Below are 21,268 nucleotides of genomic sequence, written 5' to 3'. Positions count from 1 at the left end.
TTGGGGGAAAACAGATTTCAGATTGTCTGGCAGAGCATATCTACTGTATGTCAGATTACTCAATTCATTGAGGGACTATTCATTAGGATTATTTGATTACCAAAATGTTTCATAGCTGCCATCTTGCTTTTCTCTCATCTTTTTAAATGGATTTTGCTGATAAAAATATGCATGTCCTCTGGATCACCTCTGAGTAGTCTACCCTCTTCTACTCCTTATAGTTATTCTATTTTGCCACTGGTGTATCCCTCCCATTTCGATTCCTCTCACACAAACACGGCTTTGTTTCTGTATTTAAAAATCCCTCATGGCCTCCCTTTGGTTTCTTCAATCGGAAGATTAATGCTTCTTTTTCTTGCTCCCTTCACATTTTGTTTTCAGTCCTTGTTGGATCATTTGCAAGAAGAAATAAACTCCAGCAGAACCAAATATGGTGACTTCCCTTCACCGTTCCAGGATCTCTGGGGCCATGACCTTTTATTTCTCATCCTCACATCATCCAATGGTAGAAGATTAACTTTCATAAAAGCAGAGCCTTAATATTGAACTTAAATGTTCAGCACTCCTGCTCTCTGATAAGATCTTTCACCTGTTCTAATCCCAACCTTGTAACCTCATGTTCAAATCTCTTTTGCTTTTAACTGGAAGAGCTTTACAAAGACTGTCGGGCACTTACATACATGCTGCCATGGCAATCGGGTCACTCGGTTTGTCACGGCTCACCTTTCACTCTTCCTTTAATACAAGCTGAGTGGTAAACACTCACTCTGCTTCAGCTGACACATTATGTGTGTGGTATGGCTCTTTTTCTTGGAATTTCATCCATCTTCAGATGAGCTTCAGAAAATGAAGTGGAAACCAAAGTCTAACATTCACAGATAATATTACAGAGAAGTTGGATTTCAGTGTCAATCAACGTAGCCCTGGTGTAAATGTGGCCTTGTTTAATCAAGCACCATATATGAATAACCACATATTTTTTTGGATAACACCTAGACATGATCACCAGCAGCTCTGTATAATCAAGTAATTGGTTAAACAGAATGTCGCTCTGATCTGAACAATCTCAAGAACAGATGAGAATGTTAAAACGTTTTTTAGTTTGAAGAAGGTTAAATGCCACAAAAATTCTAAAGTTAAATAAATCTGCAAAGGAACAAATATTTTTTCACAGCATTACATCTGTGTAGACTTTGTCATAATTGTGTAATCTAATAGAGTTTAATGTACCTCAGTTCACTGTCTCTCTATTCTTGCCTTTGTATTTATCTGAAATTGTACTTTCAGAAGACCATATTTATATTCTTATGCAAGAACAACTGTGACTAGACTTAAAATAAGAGTAAGAGCCTCACATATGCAGGATATTATGTGGTGTTTATTTCAGTGGGCAGTTTAGAGGAATCTGATCTCAGAACAGATACAAACATAGCAGATTACATTTAGCTGTACATTAATAATACAAGATCTTTGAGTTTTTCACTCTCAAAACTAAAAAATTATTTTGTCAGAATGTATGTATTGCTCCTTTGTTTCCAATGCATTTCTCTCATCAGGTGTAGAAAAATTTACTTTGGTTGCACTCCAATACTCTGAGCTTTGAGCAAAACTTCAAGGTTAATTACTCAGTGGGTGGAAAATCAAAAAAGGCTGTGTCAAAGTGTTTCAATAATTGAAGGTCCCCTGTTGTGGTTTATCCTGGAAGCCAGATTTAGCTGATGTTGTGGCAGGTAACCAAACATCAAGCAGTAACAAGGAGACATACTTATATTCACAAGATCTTCTTGGTTGCTAGGTAATGGTTTTGTTAACAAAAGTGGCAGTAGGCATGTGTTTATTATTTTCAGATTTTATATATCTTTTAGGTGCTTTTATATTTTCACGTGCAGTATCATGCATAAATCTTGAGTCTGCCATTATATTGTTTTGCTGATAAGAATCCAGACTTTTCTGTAATCTCTTTCTGTAATTGTTTAAAATGGTCTAGATCAATTGTTCCCTTTAGTGTCTGACAGAGTTTTAGAGGGTATTTGTGGAGACCTTAGTACTTTTCAGTCCGGTAGTTGACTATTGGAAGAGGATGTTTTGTTTAAGATTCTTGGCACTAATCTATGAATCACTCAAGCACAAAAGGATTCATTGAACTGCAACAGAAAAGACGGACTACTGTTGTCAGCACATAGCAGATAACTTCACTACAAAACAATTTTCTAAACTGGGCTTTAGCATTCCACTTTCCCTTTTAGAGGAATTCATAAACAAATATCCAAAATAACACTGGCAAAAAAGTGATTATCAAATTTGTAATGTTTTTTATAACATTTAGGAATTGATATTTTGATTCTTACCGACATAAAAACTGACAGAACAGAGGTGAATAGGTAATCATTTGGTTTAAAATCACCCTTATATTTTATTCTTGGTAGTATAAAATTGGGTTAAACTATTTTCCTTTTTTACAGCTGCTGTGAAGTCTTCTGCATTTGTAGTTTTCAAACTACCAGCCTGACTTTCAACACAATAAGTTCAAATGAAGTAAAGTTATCTTACTTTTAGGGAAAAATTACTTGCCTGTAATCTTAGCAATCAGTATTTCAGTAGTTGTGTTTCAATTACTTTTTGCATTTTGTGCTGCACAACAAACAGTGTACTAAAATATATTTTTAATTCTAAAATTTGGTCTCGGCCTTGGTCTCAGAAGAATTGGCCTTGTCTCCAACACTGGTGTTGACCATTAAATTAGGCCATGTATAGTCTTTGTCTTTGATTCAGGATAATAAACAGACTTCAGCAAGATATTGAAAAACAAAATTTCTAACATATCTAGTATTGGACAATGCTATGTTAAACAGAACATATCTAGTATTTTGATCTTTAGAAATTTCATCTTTACATAAACCTTTGATGAATATACATGTTAGTTGAGTACGACGGTTAAAGCCGACTTTTTTGAGAAACTCCGAAATTGACTGCAAATGACAGTTCACAAATTCCTAATATTTAGGTGTCTCGAAACACTACATCTGAAAATACCATCCATGCCATACAAAGATCATACTGAGTGATTTCCTCCACTCCACATTTTTTAATAGCCTGTGGGTTTTCATCAAATCCGCATGTTATAGCTAATTTGTAGCAACAAACCACTAAAAGACATTGACCGGCACACACTATGAACAGCAACGTACCATCTACTAATTAATCACTGATGCACAATTTCATTGTCATGTAGAGAAATGACCCAGATTAAATCAGAGACGGGTCCTATAATTAGTGGAACTGTGTGTTTATGTTGCAGGTCTCCGACCGTGCTGCTGCACCAGCTAACAGATCAATAGGTGTCTGTGCCAATTAGCGTTCAGAGAAACTGGAGTCTCCATTATCACAGTTGCAGTTGTCACTGAGCTGTTGATTTAGACAGTGCATTCACCATATACGAAGATAAACCTATTGACAGGATATCCACAGTGACGTGCAAAAGAGTTCACACAACTCAACTACAAAACTTAAATGTATTTCAGCACTATTTCATGTGACACAGAAACACAAGGTAGCACATCGATTTTGAAGCGGAAGTAAAGGCATACATTGTTTTTAATAATGTTCAATAATAGATTTTCGCATAATTACCGGCTAAGTCCTTTAGGATGTGTGTTGACCAGCTTTGGAAACCCAGATACTCTTGAAAATTAGCTTAAGTTAAGTCAGACTGACTGAAAGTTCAGTTTGTTTAGGGAGATATGAATGTGTAATCTAAGTCTAGGTCATTAAAGTTACAATTTGAATGTATATGTGAATGCCAAGCGGATGGGGCAACCACCTCAAAAGCAGGAAGAGGATTAACATGCAGTGCATTGTGGGTAAATACAACCAAAGCAGCACTGGTGGATAGATATCTGGTATTTTTTCTACTATGTATATTACATGCTGAATCAAAAATAAGACCACGATGGTAAGCTCTACAGGAATTTGATAGTAAGTGAAAAAATGAACAGATTAAGATAAGTTGGTTACTGGAAGTAATCTTTCCAAAGCCCTCACAGACATTAATCATTGTTGAGAATAAGAAATTATTTTACTCAAAGTCACAGGGCTGCGTGGCAGGGCTTACACATAGCTAGATAAAATTCAGAATAAGAATTTATTTTGAATAAAGGGGAAACCTCTTTGCTTACTCCCTAAAGGAGAATAACTACTCCAGTGTCACATTTCTCTACGTAAATAAAATTTTGTGACAGAAAAGTTAGAAAAAATTCGATATATCTGTAGAAACATAAACTTGTGGTGATACACTCTTAGAAACATGAGTGAAAAGCCATCCCGTCTGACTCCAAGAGGGCACTGGCCACCAGAGGATTGCAGCAGCACTGTAATCCTAACTGCAGGCCAGCGGTGCAATCTGTTGTTTTTATTCATCTTTTTGTTCTGTCTTGTTGAATCTGTCGGGCTAACTGTAGCCTCCAGAGTCCGTACTTCTACTCTCATAACAGGTATTGTCAACAATATGAATCTCAGTAGGAGGATGTGACAATAAAACCTGCTAGTCAATTTTTACAGAAGGTACGCTGCCTCCAGGGGTTAAATAAAATCAGTCTGCAGCACTCCTTTTGCCTTGATAAAAGGAGTTATTTTATCATGTCTCGGGGTAAATTGTGGGTCTGTCACTTTGACTTGATTTAAACAGTCTTGTTTTATAAAAACAACATGAGGCTTCTGTACCACCAGGGAGGAAGAAGGGAGTGAATATGTTTTGTCAACAGGATAAGAAGTGAAGTTCAAACAACATTAGTTCATATTGAATTTGGAGGAATCTTGTTTTGCTCCTAGATGAATGTAAGCTTTGCTTTCAAAAGAAAATATGTGGAAAATACAAAGAGAACTGCGTTTTCACCACTAGGTGCAACAAATGGGGATATGGAAGCAATAGGGGAATCCTAGTAACTGAAGAAATACTGGGACAGTGCAAAAAAAATACATTCAATTCCAAGAACATAAAAAAAAAACAAGTTCGATATTTTTACACTCAGTTATGTTTTTCATCTTTTGAGGTCTGAATAGGAGGGGGAAATGCATTGATGTTGGTAGAGCTGGTGCTGTATCCACAAAATGACTGCGATTTATCATACGGGAAATTGCCCATGTCAAAGTAAAGTGTTTTTGGGGAGATGGAAATACCGAATTTATCATTTAGTCTGACCGCTTCAATAACTCTCATCCTTTGGCAAATAAAATATATTTTTCCAAGTCTGATACTGTATGTGCCATATGTGAACAAAGGGGATTTAATCAGATTTTGTAGCTTCTTGGACACAAGTCTGCCAGTCATAGTTTGGACATATTCATCTATCTTGTTACCAAAATGATATATGTATCACCTTGAGTTAAACCAAGATGATATGTTTATCTTCTTGGTGACATTGTCATTTTTACTGCTGGTTGATGTTGCACCTAGTTTTCCTGCTAGGTCTTAGTTGTGTGTCCCCATTTTTATTGTTTTGTTCTGCTGTCTGCTGTCTTACATATGTATATACATGTATGTACAGTCTGCCTTCTGTCATCTGAAGAATATTTCCAGGATTAAAGGACCGATTTCCAACCCTACTATTCAAGTTTTCTGGTTCATTCCCAGAAACAGAACCAAACATAGACAAGCAGCATTCACTTTCTATGCTCTGCTAATCTGGAACAAACTTCCAGAAAAGTGCAAAACAGCCAAAACACTGAGTTTCTTTAAAACAAGCTTAAAGTGGTCTCTGATTCATAACCTGAAAATATATTAATATACTTGATGTACATTTCCTTAATTATTTTGATTATGTCATTTGACAAAATGTAATGCTTTCTGTCTCACCTACTTCTCATTCTGGACAGCTTTTTGTGATAGAGTCTCAAAGTGCATCTGCAGTTGTAAGAACTGTTGCTGTCCAGGCGGTTTGGTTCCCTTTCAAAAGTGTGGTGTAAAATTGAGTTAAACCAAATAATGATGTGAATTATTTTGGCACTACTTGCCCAACTGAAGTAGTGCAAGTTCCCCAGACTATCCTGGTGTGAAAGCACCTTAAGAAGAAACTGGAAATTTTAAATTGAGCAGAAATAGACACAAATGCCCAAAACATAGAGTTGACTTGTATGATGACACCTTTTTCATGATCTGCTACATATTGTGCAGCTCGGTCATCTAAGTGTGGACTTGTCACAACATACAGTATATACAGCACTATAGAACCTAAAGCAAATCTTCAACTCTTTAACAACCTAAGGTTGAAGTGTTTTGTTCAGACAGGGAATTTAAAATGACTAAACTATGTAACTTAAACTACATATTCAACAGAAATTCTGATTATCAGAAGGTTTAAATCTTTCAATTTCTTGCACACTTTTCAATAGAAATATGTACTGAAAAGACAAGTCTGAGCTTTTTTTCCACAAAATCTCCTAAATTCTAAAGGCAAACTAAACTTTGTGCCTTATTTTGTTTTACTTTCTTCCCATACTTGCACAAGTACAATACCTTAGGCAGAAAAATGTATCTTCTGAAAAGCATATTCATAAGAATTGAGAACTCCCTGCACACCTTTCATTATAATGGATGATAATGGTCCAGCACTGCTCTTCTCCCACACTTTTTATTCATGCTTTTTCTGTCTCCCACTGGTAGCCTGTTAACGAGCACCAGTGAGCTAGAAATAATAACCAGTGACTGTGCTTCTCACATTACTGAAAAACAATGAGGCAGGAGACTGACTGCACTCCAAAACCTTAAGGATAGAGTTCAAGTGCTTGACCTTTCTCTGATTGCTTGTTTTCTGCTTTGTCTGTCTCTCCAGTAGTTCTAACTGGCTGCAGTGTATGTATTTATGTTGTAGGAACATGAATCCATTTCCGGTCACATAGTGATAACTTGCCGGAAAAATAAAAAAAAAGTCCCTTTAATAACGCATTGAATTTTAAAGACTTTGAGGTTATCTCTTGAGTTGTTTGAGAGCTGATGTGGTCTCAGTGACCGAAGAAAGAATTGGGTACTCTGTAAACAGAGATAGTGTCTCAACACTGTTATACTTCTTAAAGAGAAGTTTTTATCTGTCGGTTCATCTTCAACCTCTTCTTTTTTTTATTCCTTCTTCCTTTGCTAAGTGTGCGATTTTCTGAAAGAAAAGTACTGAACTTTTCTATTGAGCTCCTTGTTGGTCTTTAACAAATGTCATCAAGAATATCTTGCGGTCGGAAAGTAAGTCTCAAAACTCTGAGATTTCTGTATCAGAAAAAGTTATGCTTCATTTAAAACATTTAGATCAAGCAGAATTTTTTTTTTTTCTTACCCCTCCAGTGGGTCTTTTGTGGGCTCTAGTGTCCCTTATGTGATAGTAGGCTGACAGGAAACAGGGAAGGAGAGGGGGGAAGACATGCGGCAAATGCCGTCGGGTCCGGGAGTCGAACCCACGACGGCCGCGCCGAGGACTCAAAGCCTCCAAATACGGGTCGCGCTAACCTCTACGCAACCACGGCACGCCCCAAGCAGAATTTTTAACAAACACTCACCAGGCATGTTAATATGTCCATCTCGCCAACATCAGGTCAGATCTCCGATATGCACCACAAATCTAGAACAAACTTCTGAAAATTGTTATACAGCCGAAACACCGAGTTCCTTTTAAATCAAGTCTAAAACCCCACCTGTTTAGAGTTGTTTTTTAAACATTATAAATGGAATATCAGCAATTTGCTGTGTAATGATTGCCATTGACAATTATTGACTGTGTTCCAGAGGTGTGACCAAGTCACTGTGTTGCAAGTCTCAAGTAAGTCTCAAGTCTCTGTCCTCAAGTCCGAGTCAAGTCTCAAGTAAAGACAGGCAAAAGTCGAGTCAAGTCTCAAGTCAGGAACCTTTAATTTCAAGTCATTTCGAGTCGTTTTTATTTTATTTTTTTTTATAATTTGCAATTATACATAAAATTCAAATAATAGACCATTTGTTCTTTTTAAAATAAGTATTTGAGGTCCATTTGTGATCCTCTTATTCATCTGGTATTCTTCAAATCTGTCAGAAGTAAACAGATGTCAGAAAATAAATTACAGCCTTTCATGAATTACATTTGACTTCAGTTTACTCCTTCTATTCATAAATAAACATCAACACTACAACAATCATAGTTTTCAAAAAATGAAATAAGTATAAATGAAGTTATCACAAGTAAACTCAGGAAGGTCTGGTGCATTTATTTTTCTGCTTTTATTTCTAAGTATGTTAGTTTCAGTCCTCCGTAAGTATGGGACAGATATTCTAAACACAAAATTTATTTGGGACAGTCACTGTATTTGGTCTTTTTTTTTTTTCCCAGCAAAGCTATACTACTTGGAAATGGGTTCTGTGCGACATGTGACAGTCACGCCGGTCAGTGCATTAAGTCAAAAGCAGTTGACTTAATGCACTGACTGCAGTAAACAATATATTGTCAATATAATTTCCCAACGTAGATGTCTTCAAATACACCAACCATCCTTAGATGATACTAGACCCGGCTCATCATCATGATGGGACAGAGAGACTCTGTTCCCTGTGTTCAGGTCCAGAATCTGCTTTCTGTTCCGGAGCCCCGCTCACTATCCACCGGCTTCCTGAGCTAACACGGTGCACATTATTTGTGGAGGCATTTGAAGGACTGGATTTATGGTAAATCATCACCAATTTAACCCGGAGTACACATGCTAACACGAAGTTAGCTAAAGTCAACTATCTTACAGCAAAAGAAAAGCGCCACCTACCGATCTTTGTGAAGCTTCAAATGCCGGACAAAGTTGGACGTCGTGGCATCTCCATCCGATATTCTCTTCTTGCATGTTTTACAAGTTGCAGTTCGTTTTTTAGTCGAAAGTTCATAACCTACGTAGCCAAAAGAAATTACTCGCGGAAGCATATTCGAGCGGTTATTTCGTATTTCGTTCCCTGAGCTCTGCAGCTTTGCCGCGTTTTTTTAAACGTCCAAATCCTGTTAATTTGATTGGTTGTGCTGCAGCTACGTACACATACATACATAAGGAGAGAGGAAAACCATAGTGACGGTCTGCGCATATTGATACGGAATGAGTGACATTAATTAATGACGCCACTTTATAAATAATGTGTTTTAAATTTTAAGACTTTGAGTAAAAAATATCAAGTCTTTTCAAGTAAACAGCTTCAAGTCGAGTCAAGTCCCAAGTCAATGGCATGAAAGTCAAAGTCAAGTCCGAGTCTTTGAGCATTTTTTCAAGTCAAGTCTCAAGTCGTGATTTTAACGACTCGAGTCCGACTCGAGTCCAAGTCATGTGACTCGAGTCCCCACCTCTGCTGTGTTCTATATCTTTGTATTTTCTCTGTGTGTCTGTTTTTATGATATAAAACACTTTGAACTGCTTTGTTGCTGAAATGTGCTGTACAAGTAAACTTGATTGATTTGAACTTTAGAATTGACATAATTTTTTGCAGCAATAATTCACTGAGGTGTTGGAAAAAATTCTCATAGATTTATGTCCATATTGATATGGCAGATTTATAAGCTGCACAGAAACAATGTAAATTTTTCTTCCCACTACATTGCAGATATGCTGTCTTAGTCTCTTAGTGACTGTGGAGGCCAAAATGGTATATAGTGGTTGTAAGAGAGCTCAGCCTCCTAACAGGCAGTCTGCTCTGAACTGTCTTCTAAAGAATCAGTGATTTTGCTTCAGTCCTGTTGATAGTTCAGCTGAATACCAAGCTAGCAGTAAGAGTCCACTATCTCAATGTCAGTACCCTGAATGTTCACTGGTGTCAGTGTGGTGGGTCTGGATCTGTGGAACCAGTTCCTTTGTTTTCCCCATTTTGATCAAGAGGTAGTTCTTCTGCCACTCGTCTGAAAAGTCCATTGCCTGTACTCTGAGTCAGCTTCCTTTTCCATCATGGCAGAAGATCACACATCACTCCAGGCTTAGCTTCTCATCCTGGATTTGACAGTAAGTTTTATAATTCATTTTAAGATTTTAATTTTCACTTTTAGGGCCATATCTGGTTACAGCCCCCCTGTATATTAATGACCTGCTGGAACCCCATTTGAGTACTAATGTCCGCTTGTCAGAATTTATTGTATTCTCATTCACTCGATTTAAAACTCATGGAGATTGCATGTTTCAGGCAGCTGCACCAAGATGGCGTAAGTCACTCCTGCTGTCCTTTCATTTTACTCATTCCATTGTCTCTTTTAAAAAGCAGCTGAAGACAATGTTGTATAGAAACACTTTTAATTAATGAACTTGATGCTTTATTTTGTGTCACTGTGTTTTGTCTATTTTCTAGGCTGTTTTACCCGTGAAGCACTTCATAATTTTCATCTGTGAAAGTTGCTGTATGACTGAAATTTACTTATCACTTATTACTGACTTATCAAAGAACTTCTGAAGATGACAGCCTGGGGAGTCGATGGAGAAGTTTGCAGTGTAGATGGTGAAGAGGAAAGTTTTGAGTCACTTATTACATTTTTACACATGGTAGTCAAGTAGGCAGCTAATTATGCCACCGACTCTTGTCAAGTGGTTTTCAGAACTGCTGTTGCCGAGGCTGTGACTCATGATTTGTCATGACCAGAATAAAGGTTTTTCCATGATGACTTATATTCCGCCAGAGTTTGTTTTCTAAGGCTGCAAGAATTAAGGCAGTATGTTTTTGTCATTCAAGCACTCACTGGTGGTGTCTTTTGCTGATATTTATATTATTTGAAAATTAAAGCTGACTTTGGCTGCAGATCTCTTTGACAGCTCATCTTTCTGTACACCTTAGAGTTGTGGGTCCTTTTGTTCCTTATGGGTGTGGGTTTCATTAGGTTCTCAAAAAACAAAGTGTTAGTCAGGAGTTCATACCAAGTCTATTTTCTGTACTCAAGGAATTTTCCCAGGCACACGAGAAAACTCAGCATGAACCATCTGGCTTTCTTTGAATTCCCCTGAACTGGTTAAAACCCACAACAGTCCTTTAGAGGAAGGACAAGATAAATTGCCTGCCGCTTCACTCCAAGAGTCGTTAATTATTCAAGAAACACAAATCAAATCAAGAACAAATGCCTGAGCTGCAGACTTCCTCCTTGTTATTGAGATACAGCAGCGTAGTTGCTTGACGTTTAGTTGTTTTTCTGGCAGGTCTCTCTTCCACGGTGTTACAGCTAAATGTCCACTGGATCTGTGAAAAATAAAAAATAAATAATCATTTCTAAAAGTATTTTGTTTGAAATTTGTTTTTCTGTTTAACAGTGCCTTAACTGATACAACCAAGTCATTTGCACAACTTTACATGCTTAAATAAATAAAAAAAATGTCTTTGCATTTTGGGTATGTTGTCTATGTAGTGAAAAAACGGGTCACATTTTTTGCATTTTCATCTGCTATCTGTGAGTGCTCCCATCCTTTGCATCTGCCCACTCCTGAAACACACACTCACGGGTTCAACATGCAAAGCAGACAAGTCAGTGGGGAGGGTGTAACCAAAATAAACATGGCAGGTGTTACTGTACACAGCCAGCGGGTACTTCTTACTTTAATGTTTCTAGTAGTAGGAAGCTTGACGATGATGAGTGGGTTTTACACGCTGCAGCTTTACATAGTTTCTTACTCTACTCTATTTGTTCAGATGCACAGAGCAGTATTCTATTTTTGGTCTGGCATCATGCTTCATCTGATGCTGTCTTTTCTCATAGGATTCAGGAGTGTTTTAATATTATAAATATTTATACCTTGTGAAAGGACAGCTTGTTTTTCAGAAGTATCCAAATTGATTGCTCCTTGCAATATTGCACCAGTGAATCTGTACTATATTTAGATCAAGAGGACGCAACCGATTATACATTATAAATCAAATTCTGATTTCATTCACTACTGGCCAGTTTCCTATAGTAACAGCCAAGTTGGCACTTCATTGAGAATATTGGCTTTTGGAGGACTCTAAATAATTGTATCTGTTACAAAGACCTGTACAGTATAAGTTAAACAATGCCTCAGAAGAAATAAGAGTACTTAGGTGAACAAAAATAATATGTTAGTGATGTCAGGGATATCACTCCTATTTGTAGTAGTCATTTCGCTAACAGCTGGGTTGACATGAAAAGCTCTCGATTAACCTGTCCATCTAAATTCCAGCTTTCACTTGGAATTAGCTATGCCTATTGGGGATGTTTGCTCAACCTCTGAGAAAGGAGAAGATCTCAATAATCTTAGGTTTTTCTTAGTAATAAACTTGTGTCAGTTGTTGCTATACACCAACTCTTTGTATTTCTATACTGAAAGTTTTTATTTTGATCATAAAAAGCTGGGGTTTTTTGCATTTACTCTGTCTAGGCCAGAGGAATGAAGCCTTCTCATTAGGAGCTACTAGTGGACTTATAGATACAAACAATCAATTTAAATCTTTAGAGTTCCATGTATAAGATGTAGCTGTTTGTGTTTAGTTTCAGATAAAGCCTGTAAAAACACAGAAACCTAACATTAATACAAAGTTAGCTTAACAATGGCATGAGCAGAGCTCAAGTCAGTACACCCTAAAGAGTTGTGGTGACAAGCGGTATCTTTCCAGTAAATACTGGTGTTCTTTTAATGTATTGCTATAAATATGTTCAACTTTTTTTAACACTCCTGGTGGCGATCCAATCAGCTGACTGGGATTTTAAGAGATTTACAACCACTCCTTAATGTTTAAAAAAAAAATGTATTAAAAATAAAAATGGTGTATATAGGACAACTGTTTTCAGGAAAATCAGCTTTATAATATCCTGTGTGTAGTTAAAGTGTCTCCATGCTCTGTGATCCTCCACACAAACAGGGTAGCTGTTATGATGATGGGTTGACATGGCACTGTGAAAAAACAAATGGGATGTGACTTAAGACCTGGCTGTACCACCAGCTCCAGTTAATCACTGACATCCCTGTTTCTTTCAAGGCTTGAGTTCTGCTGCTTCAGGCAATAACAAAACTAGCAATTCTTTCACTTTAATCCTCACATGTACAAGTTTGAGGGATGGGGGATTTATTATATTTTAAATGTAATATTTGAGGTCTGACGAGTGGTTGAGCATTTCAGCACAGCTAAGTTCAAGTAGATTCTGTTTGAAAGAAATATTTTATTTTATTAAAGCCCAAGATACACAAGGTAGTACAGAATTGTGTAATTACACACTTTAATCACATCAAATGTCTATACAAAGATACTTTTCAAAGGTCATGAGATATTTTAAAACACATCAAATCCCCCACATCTTCTTGAAGGTGTTAAGTCCAATTAATAATCAGAATATGAAACTATATTGAAAAATTAATTTTGATTAGATTGGTTCTGTCACACCCACCAGCTCTTTTCAAGCCACACTTTTGAGTCCACCCTTTTTAATTGTGTGCCAAATCTCAGACACCCAGCTAATGAATACACATTGCTTCTTCTGGTCTTCTTCCTTCCTTCAGCGGCCATTTTGGATGACCAGTCTGTGTGTGGTCGTGGTGAGCGTCTGGCTCTGGCTCTGGCCAGGGAGAACATTAACAGTCAGATGGAGGGTTCTGCCCAGGCCAGGGTAGAGGTGGATGTCTATGAGCTACAGAAGGATTCCCAGTACGACACCACCGACACCAGTAAGCCCCCTAATTTCGTCTGACTGCAGGTGACATATTAGTACACGTGAAGCCATTCCTCGAGAGTCATGAAAAAATTAGGTTCCTTTCAGAAGTTTGACTTCCACATTTATCTTTGTTTCTTGAAATTGTTCTTTTCTATAATAAGGCTGAATTATGGCATGTCTTAGGTGGATAAAGAGGCCAGAGTTATTTTGTTACTGTAGATAAATATATCATGTAGAATACATAAGGCAATTGAGTGCAAATATGTAAAACCGTTCGTTTTTTTGTTTGTTTCTTTGTTTGTTTTTCATCTAACAATTCAAAGTTAGTTTGGTGGAAAAAATTATCGATCCGGTGCTGTAAATCGCAGAATACAGAGTCCAGTAATTCTCACCATTTCTTTATAGCTATGTTTCAGTGCAGCTGAATACTTAATGTTAAACGTGTTTTAAGTTTTACCCAAGGCTGTTTTATGTGACTAAGTTTAATGTAACTGATTTCATTGAGAAAGATTAGTAAAATGAAAGTAATCATCCTTTTGTTTTTGTTTAGAAATGGCAAATGTAATACAAAACATACTCAGAGCAGCTGTTATGTCAGGTTGAAGCTATTTATTATGAACTGGTGCTATATAAATAAACTGAAGTGAATTTAATTAACTGACTGCTGTAATATTAGACACTGACAGAGTAATTTGGCTGGAGGTTTAGGGAAAGGGAAAGAAAGCCTCCAGTGAAGTTGGGAAATGTTATATAAGGCAAAATAGATGTTCTGGGCTCTGACACAGATATTATGCGAAACATAGGTTTTCTTTAGACTTTGCTCTGAGGCTTACAAGCTTCCCCCTTTTTTATTGTAACAACATTAATTTAGACAAAAACTTAAATTTTGGATTCTTCAGACTACAGGCCATGTCTGCAAAAATGATATTCCACCATATTTTGCATCACGACATGAGACACAGAACAGTATGAAAGCGTGACATTCCTAAGCCATTTACACTTACAGTATATTGCTTAACCGGGTTAACTTGGCACCTTTGGTAATTGTTTACAGGTATTGTTTAGGTCCACAGTTCTTCGTTGATTTCTTTTTGATTTTCCCTTGATATGACACCAATGTTTAAAATGTTGCCTTTAAGCCCATCCATTGAAGTCCTTCATTTAACTTTAATGTTTTGAACATACACATAAAAAAGTCATAATATCAAAAATGTTTTGAAATATTTCTAAAGACATAAAAATCATTGAATGGACAAACTTCTGAATTTGAAAAAAGTTAGACCATCCCAATATTTCTCTCCATAGCTTACCATTTAGCAAATATTTATAATCCTTTCCTAACAAACAGGAGAAGCTTAGCCTGATTTATTTATAGAAATTGCTCAAAAATGCTAATGTATTTTTGTAGAGTGTATGCAATTCTTTTTCAGCTTTATGTGAAAATAATATTTTTGTTGAGGCTTCCATTTAAATTAATGAATTGGCCCTAAGTATGAATGCTACATAAGATTATTATAAAAAATTCTGTCTTGGAGAAATTTACCTTCCTCTGAACTAAATTAGATTTACAAAGTACATTTTTAGTTTAAATCAAATTTACTGTCCATGTTGACTGCGTCAGATGAGCAGTAATTTTCTTTCCAGCTAGTAATCAGGACATTAAAGAACAAGTCATAGGAACACAAGGACGGATGGCTCGTGGTGATGTTTCACCATTTCAAGGTGTAGAACGTTGGTGTGAAGCGAGGTCAGACCGACCTCAAAGCTTGCAGCATTCTGAATGAGCAGCTGCTGATGATGTTTATTGATTATGAACTGCCAGCAGTATGAGAGGAGACTTCCCAGAGGACAGGCAGTTAGGTTTTCCTTCAGACTGGAGCACATAGACACACACTGACTAGTCCAAAACAACACATGTGCAGGGGAAACCTGGCTAATTAAACCAGAATATTGAAAATTCTCCAGCTGTCCATGTTACCTGGGAACTTTACTTCATACCTACAGTAAAGTTGGTACATTGATTTAAAAATATAGAAGTAAAGCTAGGTCTCTATAGAGTAAGACAAACATCACATACCTCTGATGCCTCATGCAGCAAATAACTCAGCCCTTTTTAGATTAAATGTCAACATTATTTATTTGTCTGGCTTAGGTACAGCTTTACATTAATGTGCCATTTTTATTCTAAGAAAGCACACCATTCACTAAATAACATACTGAGAGCGTCTGTAATCAGAACTGTGACTATAATAATAATAATAATAATAATAATAATAATAATAATAATAATTGAGGAAGTTGGTTGCGGTCTAAGAGAGAAGTTCAAAGGATAGACTTTGAATCATTTGAATTCAAAGTCAATCATTTCTGGATCTACATTAATTTAGACCTACATTAATGTAGGTCTACGTTAATGTAGGTCTACATTAATGTATTGTAGACCTACATTGCATTAATGTAGGTCTATTAGAGAGGGATAATAGACCTACATTATTTTTGCAGGTTTATTGTGTCAATAATAAGAATGGAGATGGTAAAATTTTACCCACATTTTATATTTTTGTCTGTATTCACTATAATATTATAATTAGAATGGCCAAAACAATGATATTCAAGTTAACTTTAATTTAACACCGACCTCTGTTTCTGCATCCTTTGTCCCATTAGTGTGCCAGATCCTGCCTAAGGGCGTGGTCTCAGTGATCGGCCCTGCCTCCAGTCCCGCCTCAGGGTCGACAATCAGTCACATCTGTGGGGAGAAAGAGGTGAGCCATCTCTAGCCTCAAGCCATCTGATTATGTCAGTGTATGAAACTTAACAGGCGTATCAACTTAGAGCCAAAACTCAATCAATCCAAACAGATTGTTTCTCATTGTCACTAATTCTGTTCTAATTTCTTCAGAAAGTGTTTGGAAACCATCCATAACAACGAGACCTGCATGTCTTCTGACCAGTTTCATCCATTACATGGAAAGTTATGTGTTCGGTAGTTTCAAACTCACTTAAGACAGGTTAAAATGAATTAATTTATGTTCATAGTTCAACGCCTGAACTCCAACATGAACAAGTTCTTGTTCATTTATCATGTTTTGTATGAATTAACACAGCAATATATTGGTCCTGACATAATTTCTAAATTAGCACAAGGTTTATGCTACTTCCTGTTTTATCTCCTGTTGTCTTTGCTCACATAAAATGTGTTTTATGATAAAACGGCTGCTATCATTCACATATTTTAATAGTTTCATCAAAAGCAATTAAATTGTGACTGAAAACGCTCCATGCTTTACTGGGCTAACAACATTTCTGTGGTCACCTTTGACCCTGATTAAGTCAGCGCTGATAGGATTTGTTTGTTTTTTTTTGTTTTGTGGTCTATAGAAGTATTATTTTACAATCCAACACCCACAGTAATACAAAGTAACATACTGAAATTCAAACATGCAAGAGCTGGAAAAGCTTGATCACTGCAATCTCAATGAGATCAAAAGTTTTGGTTTATAGCAAAAATAAATTTAAATTCTCAGGAGTTTTAATTACTTTGGTCACACGGTAAGTGGATAAGTGTACATGTTGTCCTAATTTCTAACAGCCCATTGGGCTCCCTATAAAAACCAAGGTTAGATTTTCAGCAAAATATAATTATTCTCATCTACTGTGTTATTAATAACAATAATAAACTTTGCACTCATACTAGAATATAAGAGGTTACATTTGATTTAAAAACAAGATAGCCAACTCTAAAATTTGAAATAGTATGTATGTTTTAAGTCACTGCCAATAATGTTCAGTAAAAAAAAGAAAAGTGATGAAATGCTTAATGACTTATGAGAAACAAATATTATCCGTTTCAATGCAAATGTTGCCAGATCAGCTCTCATCCAGATGCTAAAGCATTCTAACTGAGTAAAAGGAGGAACTCATGTTCACACTTTCAGTAAATCCACATCGCCACAATCTCACTCTTTATTATCAGCCTCTAGCCATCATTTTATCCTGAACCCTGTACCTGACATGTCTCATAATACTGGATTCTAAGTTTCTTCTGTACATTATGTTTTGCCGATCAGAGCAAAGCCCAGTTGAGTTAATTACAGCTTAGCTTTTAAATTGCTGTGGGTGTTAGTCAAGGCTAAAGTTCAGACATTTCTCCTGTCACTACATTCATCATTCATTACTGAAGTGAATCATTTTTAAAGCTCTCATTAATTTCTCAGTTTTATACAAACCTCCAGGTCACAGGAGTCATACTCTGGTGTTTATACTATAAGAGAAGTCATTTAAAATTGTAGTCTATGAAGAAATTATCTTACCTGTAGTCTTTGAGTTTTCTTTTTCTTGATTCTAGCTTTTTAAGGACACACAAACTACTTACAAATTTCCTTCTGAGATGGATGTTCTTTATTTGGAACAAATGTTTATGAAATAATAAAAAACAATAATCCATACATACATCTACAGTTAAACACAGACAAGAAAACAAAAATTATATTCTTCAACATAATGTTAAAAGTCATTTTAGCTGCTTTTTTGAAAAGAAGTGAGAAGAAGTTTCTGTTTTTCTTCTTTTCAAAACCAAAATAGCAGAAAAAATAAATGTGTTCTGCAGTACTTTTCAAATGTTTCTTTTTTTTTTTTTTTAAAAGCCTAGGCTTTGGTGTTCAGATTTTCTTTCTGACAGTGGATAAAGGCAGAATTTCCTGTAAGTGATGACACATGATTTTGCCAGTTGTGACCTTCATTTTAGTTTTTTCCGCGTTTGCTTTCCTCTCTTCTATGTATTTTCTTCCTCATGCACAGTGTTTAGGTCTTCAGCTTGATTAAAAGTTGCACAGCTTCTCTGTACTACTGTCTTTCTTTGTCTTCATCTGTCTGGATTAAGATTCCTCATGTGAAGATCGGCCCTGAAGAAACCCCAAAACTGCCATACCTACGCTTCGCCTCGGTGACTCTCTACCCGAGTAACGAAGACCTCAGCCTGGCCATCGGATCCATCCTGCAGTCCTTTGGCTACCCAACAGCTAGCCTCATTTGTGCTAAAGCAGAGTGTGAGTTCATTAACAATACCCTGTCATTTGTTTCTTATAATTCAGTCTCATTTAATTTATGACCAAAAACAACTCATTTAATGCAGCTGTGGATTTGCTGGTAATGCTATAAGTTGAATTTGAGTTTCTGGTTAGTTACTCTTATTCCTATCTGCTTTTCTTTCTGTCTGTTTATTGCCACTGTGCTGGATTTAGGTGCTTGTGCTGAGCAAGTGCATTGCATCATGAAGGTTTTTGGTTTTCAAAGCAGTAGCTATTTCAAACTCTGTAGAGTTCACTGATGTGTCCAGACGATAAGTTTATTGTGAGCTTAGGGTTTACCAAATCCGTCTTACCTGCTGAGGCGATGAATCTGAAAGACCTTTGGAGATTTCCTTTCCTGTCTGGCAGCTGGAATGTGTTCAGAAGGTTCTTCAAATCCTTAAAGTCAGAGCTGATGTGAACTTGATTTGTTGCAGCACATCCTCCAACATAATATGGCCACTTCATAGTTTGGCTCAGCTTTGGACCAAGCTGACATTGGTCCATTCTTGGACCAATGTCAAAACCTTACAAACTTTATGTGCTTCCCTCTTAATTTGTCAACATAATGCAAGGTTCTGGAATAAAAATTTGGACTTCAAAATTATTTACAATATGTGACATACAGTACATTGGTATACTTTTTATAATTTCTTCTTTCCTGCTTCCTATTAGTTATGTACAGTATATCTACTTTTCCCTGTAAATGTGTTCCTACCAGTGTTTCTTCAGATATCTTTAAACAACTTTAAAATAACAAAAAACAATCATGTTAATTATTTATTAGTAAAACAGCAAAGACATGAAGAAGGAAAAAAAAAAATTAATTGCTTTGAAAGCTATTCCATGTCTGATTTGGGAGTCTAATGACAATGGTTGCCATATGTTATAATAACAGGAAGCTTCCTAACGTTTTCATAATTGACTGCCAATTTAGAGGGCCAGCTGTTTTAATGCTTCAGAGTCGTGTAAAGGAAAAAAGCATGTCAAAGAACTGATGCAAACATCTGTCACTAAATAAATAAATAAACAGCCAAACTATGATTCCCAGAGTCAAAATTCATTAGATTCCTGGATTTGTTACTGTTTTTGCAATCACAGTTATAATCCAACTCTTTGAGTTCAGAATTCACTTGTTTTTACTGATTAAGACTATTTAAAGTTGGACAATTCTTGTCTTTAATGAATGAAAAAAAATTATATATATATATATATATATATATATATATATATATATATATACAGTACAGACCAAAAGTTTGGTCTGTACTGTAATTCAATGAGTTTCCTTTATTTTCATGACTATTGACATTGTAGATTCACACTGAAGGCATCAAAACTATGAATAACACATGTGGAAATATGCACTAAACAAAAAAGTGTAAAACAACTGAAAATACCCCTTATATTCTAGTTTCTTCAAAGTAGCAACCTTTTGCTGTGATTACTGCTTTGCACACAGTCTGCATTTTCTTGATGAGCTTCAAGAGGTAGTCACCTGAAATGGTTTTCACTTCATAGGTCAACCTGCCCTGTCATGTTAATAAGTGGGATTTCTTGCCTTATAAATAGTCATGAAAATAAAGAAAACCCATTGAATTAGAAAGGTGTGTCCAAACTTTTGGTCTGTACTGTATATATATATATATATATACTTTTTCGTTCTGTCCTTGTTTAGTCCAAACAAAAAAAAAATGGTAAATCAGGCTTGCAAACCATTTAGAACAACTTTTCCAACTTTTCAGCCATATTGTTGTTTTCTTTATGTCTCACGTTGTTGTTTGGTATCTCAGTGTAATAAGCTTTTAATTTTGTAATTTGTCGTTGTTTCTGCGCTCTTAGAATTCAGTCACTATCAGTTCCCATATTTGCAACATTTTGCCCTTTTTATTTCTAGGGCACAAACCGTCCATAAAGGCACCTCATCCATTTTGCTAAAGATTGTGATGGTCATCACGCCTATTTGTCATTTCACACCATGTGCTTATACAGCCTCTTCAGTTACCATAGGCAACATCTGTCTTGGGACAATTTTTACCTACCATGCATCAATTCACTGCTGCCTTGGGGACACTTTGTGCTAGATTTAAAAACCATTAATATTAAATCATTTCCTGCAGTATACAGTAAGAACATTTTCTTATGTGTCTCAGATAAATAACACCTGCAGGAGATACTATATTATTATAATTATTTTGATTAGAATCACAGTTAGTGGTAATAAGGTGTAAAATAAAGAAATGTTGGAGTGAAGATAGAAATGTGTTGGTACAAAATCGGTGTCCAAATATGTGAAGGGGGGAATTGACCTGCTTGTTAGAGAATTTCCTGTGTATTCCTGTTGATAATTGAGTGTTAATCTTTTATTTGCGCCTCTCTCGGGATTGTTGGGGTGGCGTTTTTAAATTCACAAGCTTGGAGAAAGTTATTTGAAGTTAAAAAGAGAAATTTTCTGGATAATGTTAGGAGGATTTATTTATATTTCAATATGTTTGTAGGTAGCAGTCAATACTTCCAACGGTTTAATTTTTTTAAAGAACCCACACATTTAAGTAAACAGAAAACAAAGGCGTTCTATCTTCATCTGAGCTA

The 21,268-nt window shown here is 36.1% G+C and overlaps 1 protein-coding gene across 1 annotated transcript in view; it reads left to right on the top strand.

Moving 5' to 3' along the window:
• The window catches only part of LOC114156524 (glutamate receptor ionotropic, kainate 5-like), a 198,607-nt gene that overhangs the window by 113,324 nt on the left and 64,015 nt on the right, over positions 1–21,268 (top strand). The window contains exons 4-6 of the mRNA XM_028037016.1: positions 13,456–13,620; positions 16,275–16,372; positions 18,490–18,655. Coding sequence (XP_027892817.1) covers positions 13,456–13,620; positions 16,275–16,372; positions 18,490–18,655 — 429 coding nt within the window. The remainder of the gene's footprint in view (positions 1–13,455; positions 13,621–16,274; positions 16,373–18,489; positions 18,656–21,268) is intronic.

Source organism: Xiphophorus couchianus, chromosome 13, assembly GCF_001444195.1.
Source record: "Xiphophorus couchianus chromosome 13, X_couchianus-1.0, whole genome shotgun sequence".
NCBI classification, from domain to species: domain Eukaryota; kingdom Metazoa; phylum Chordata; class Actinopteri; order Cyprinodontiformes; family Poeciliidae; genus Xiphophorus; species Xiphophorus couchianus.
Note: the sequence above shows the minus strand (reverse complement) of the source record. Positions and strands in the feature narration are given on the sequence as shown.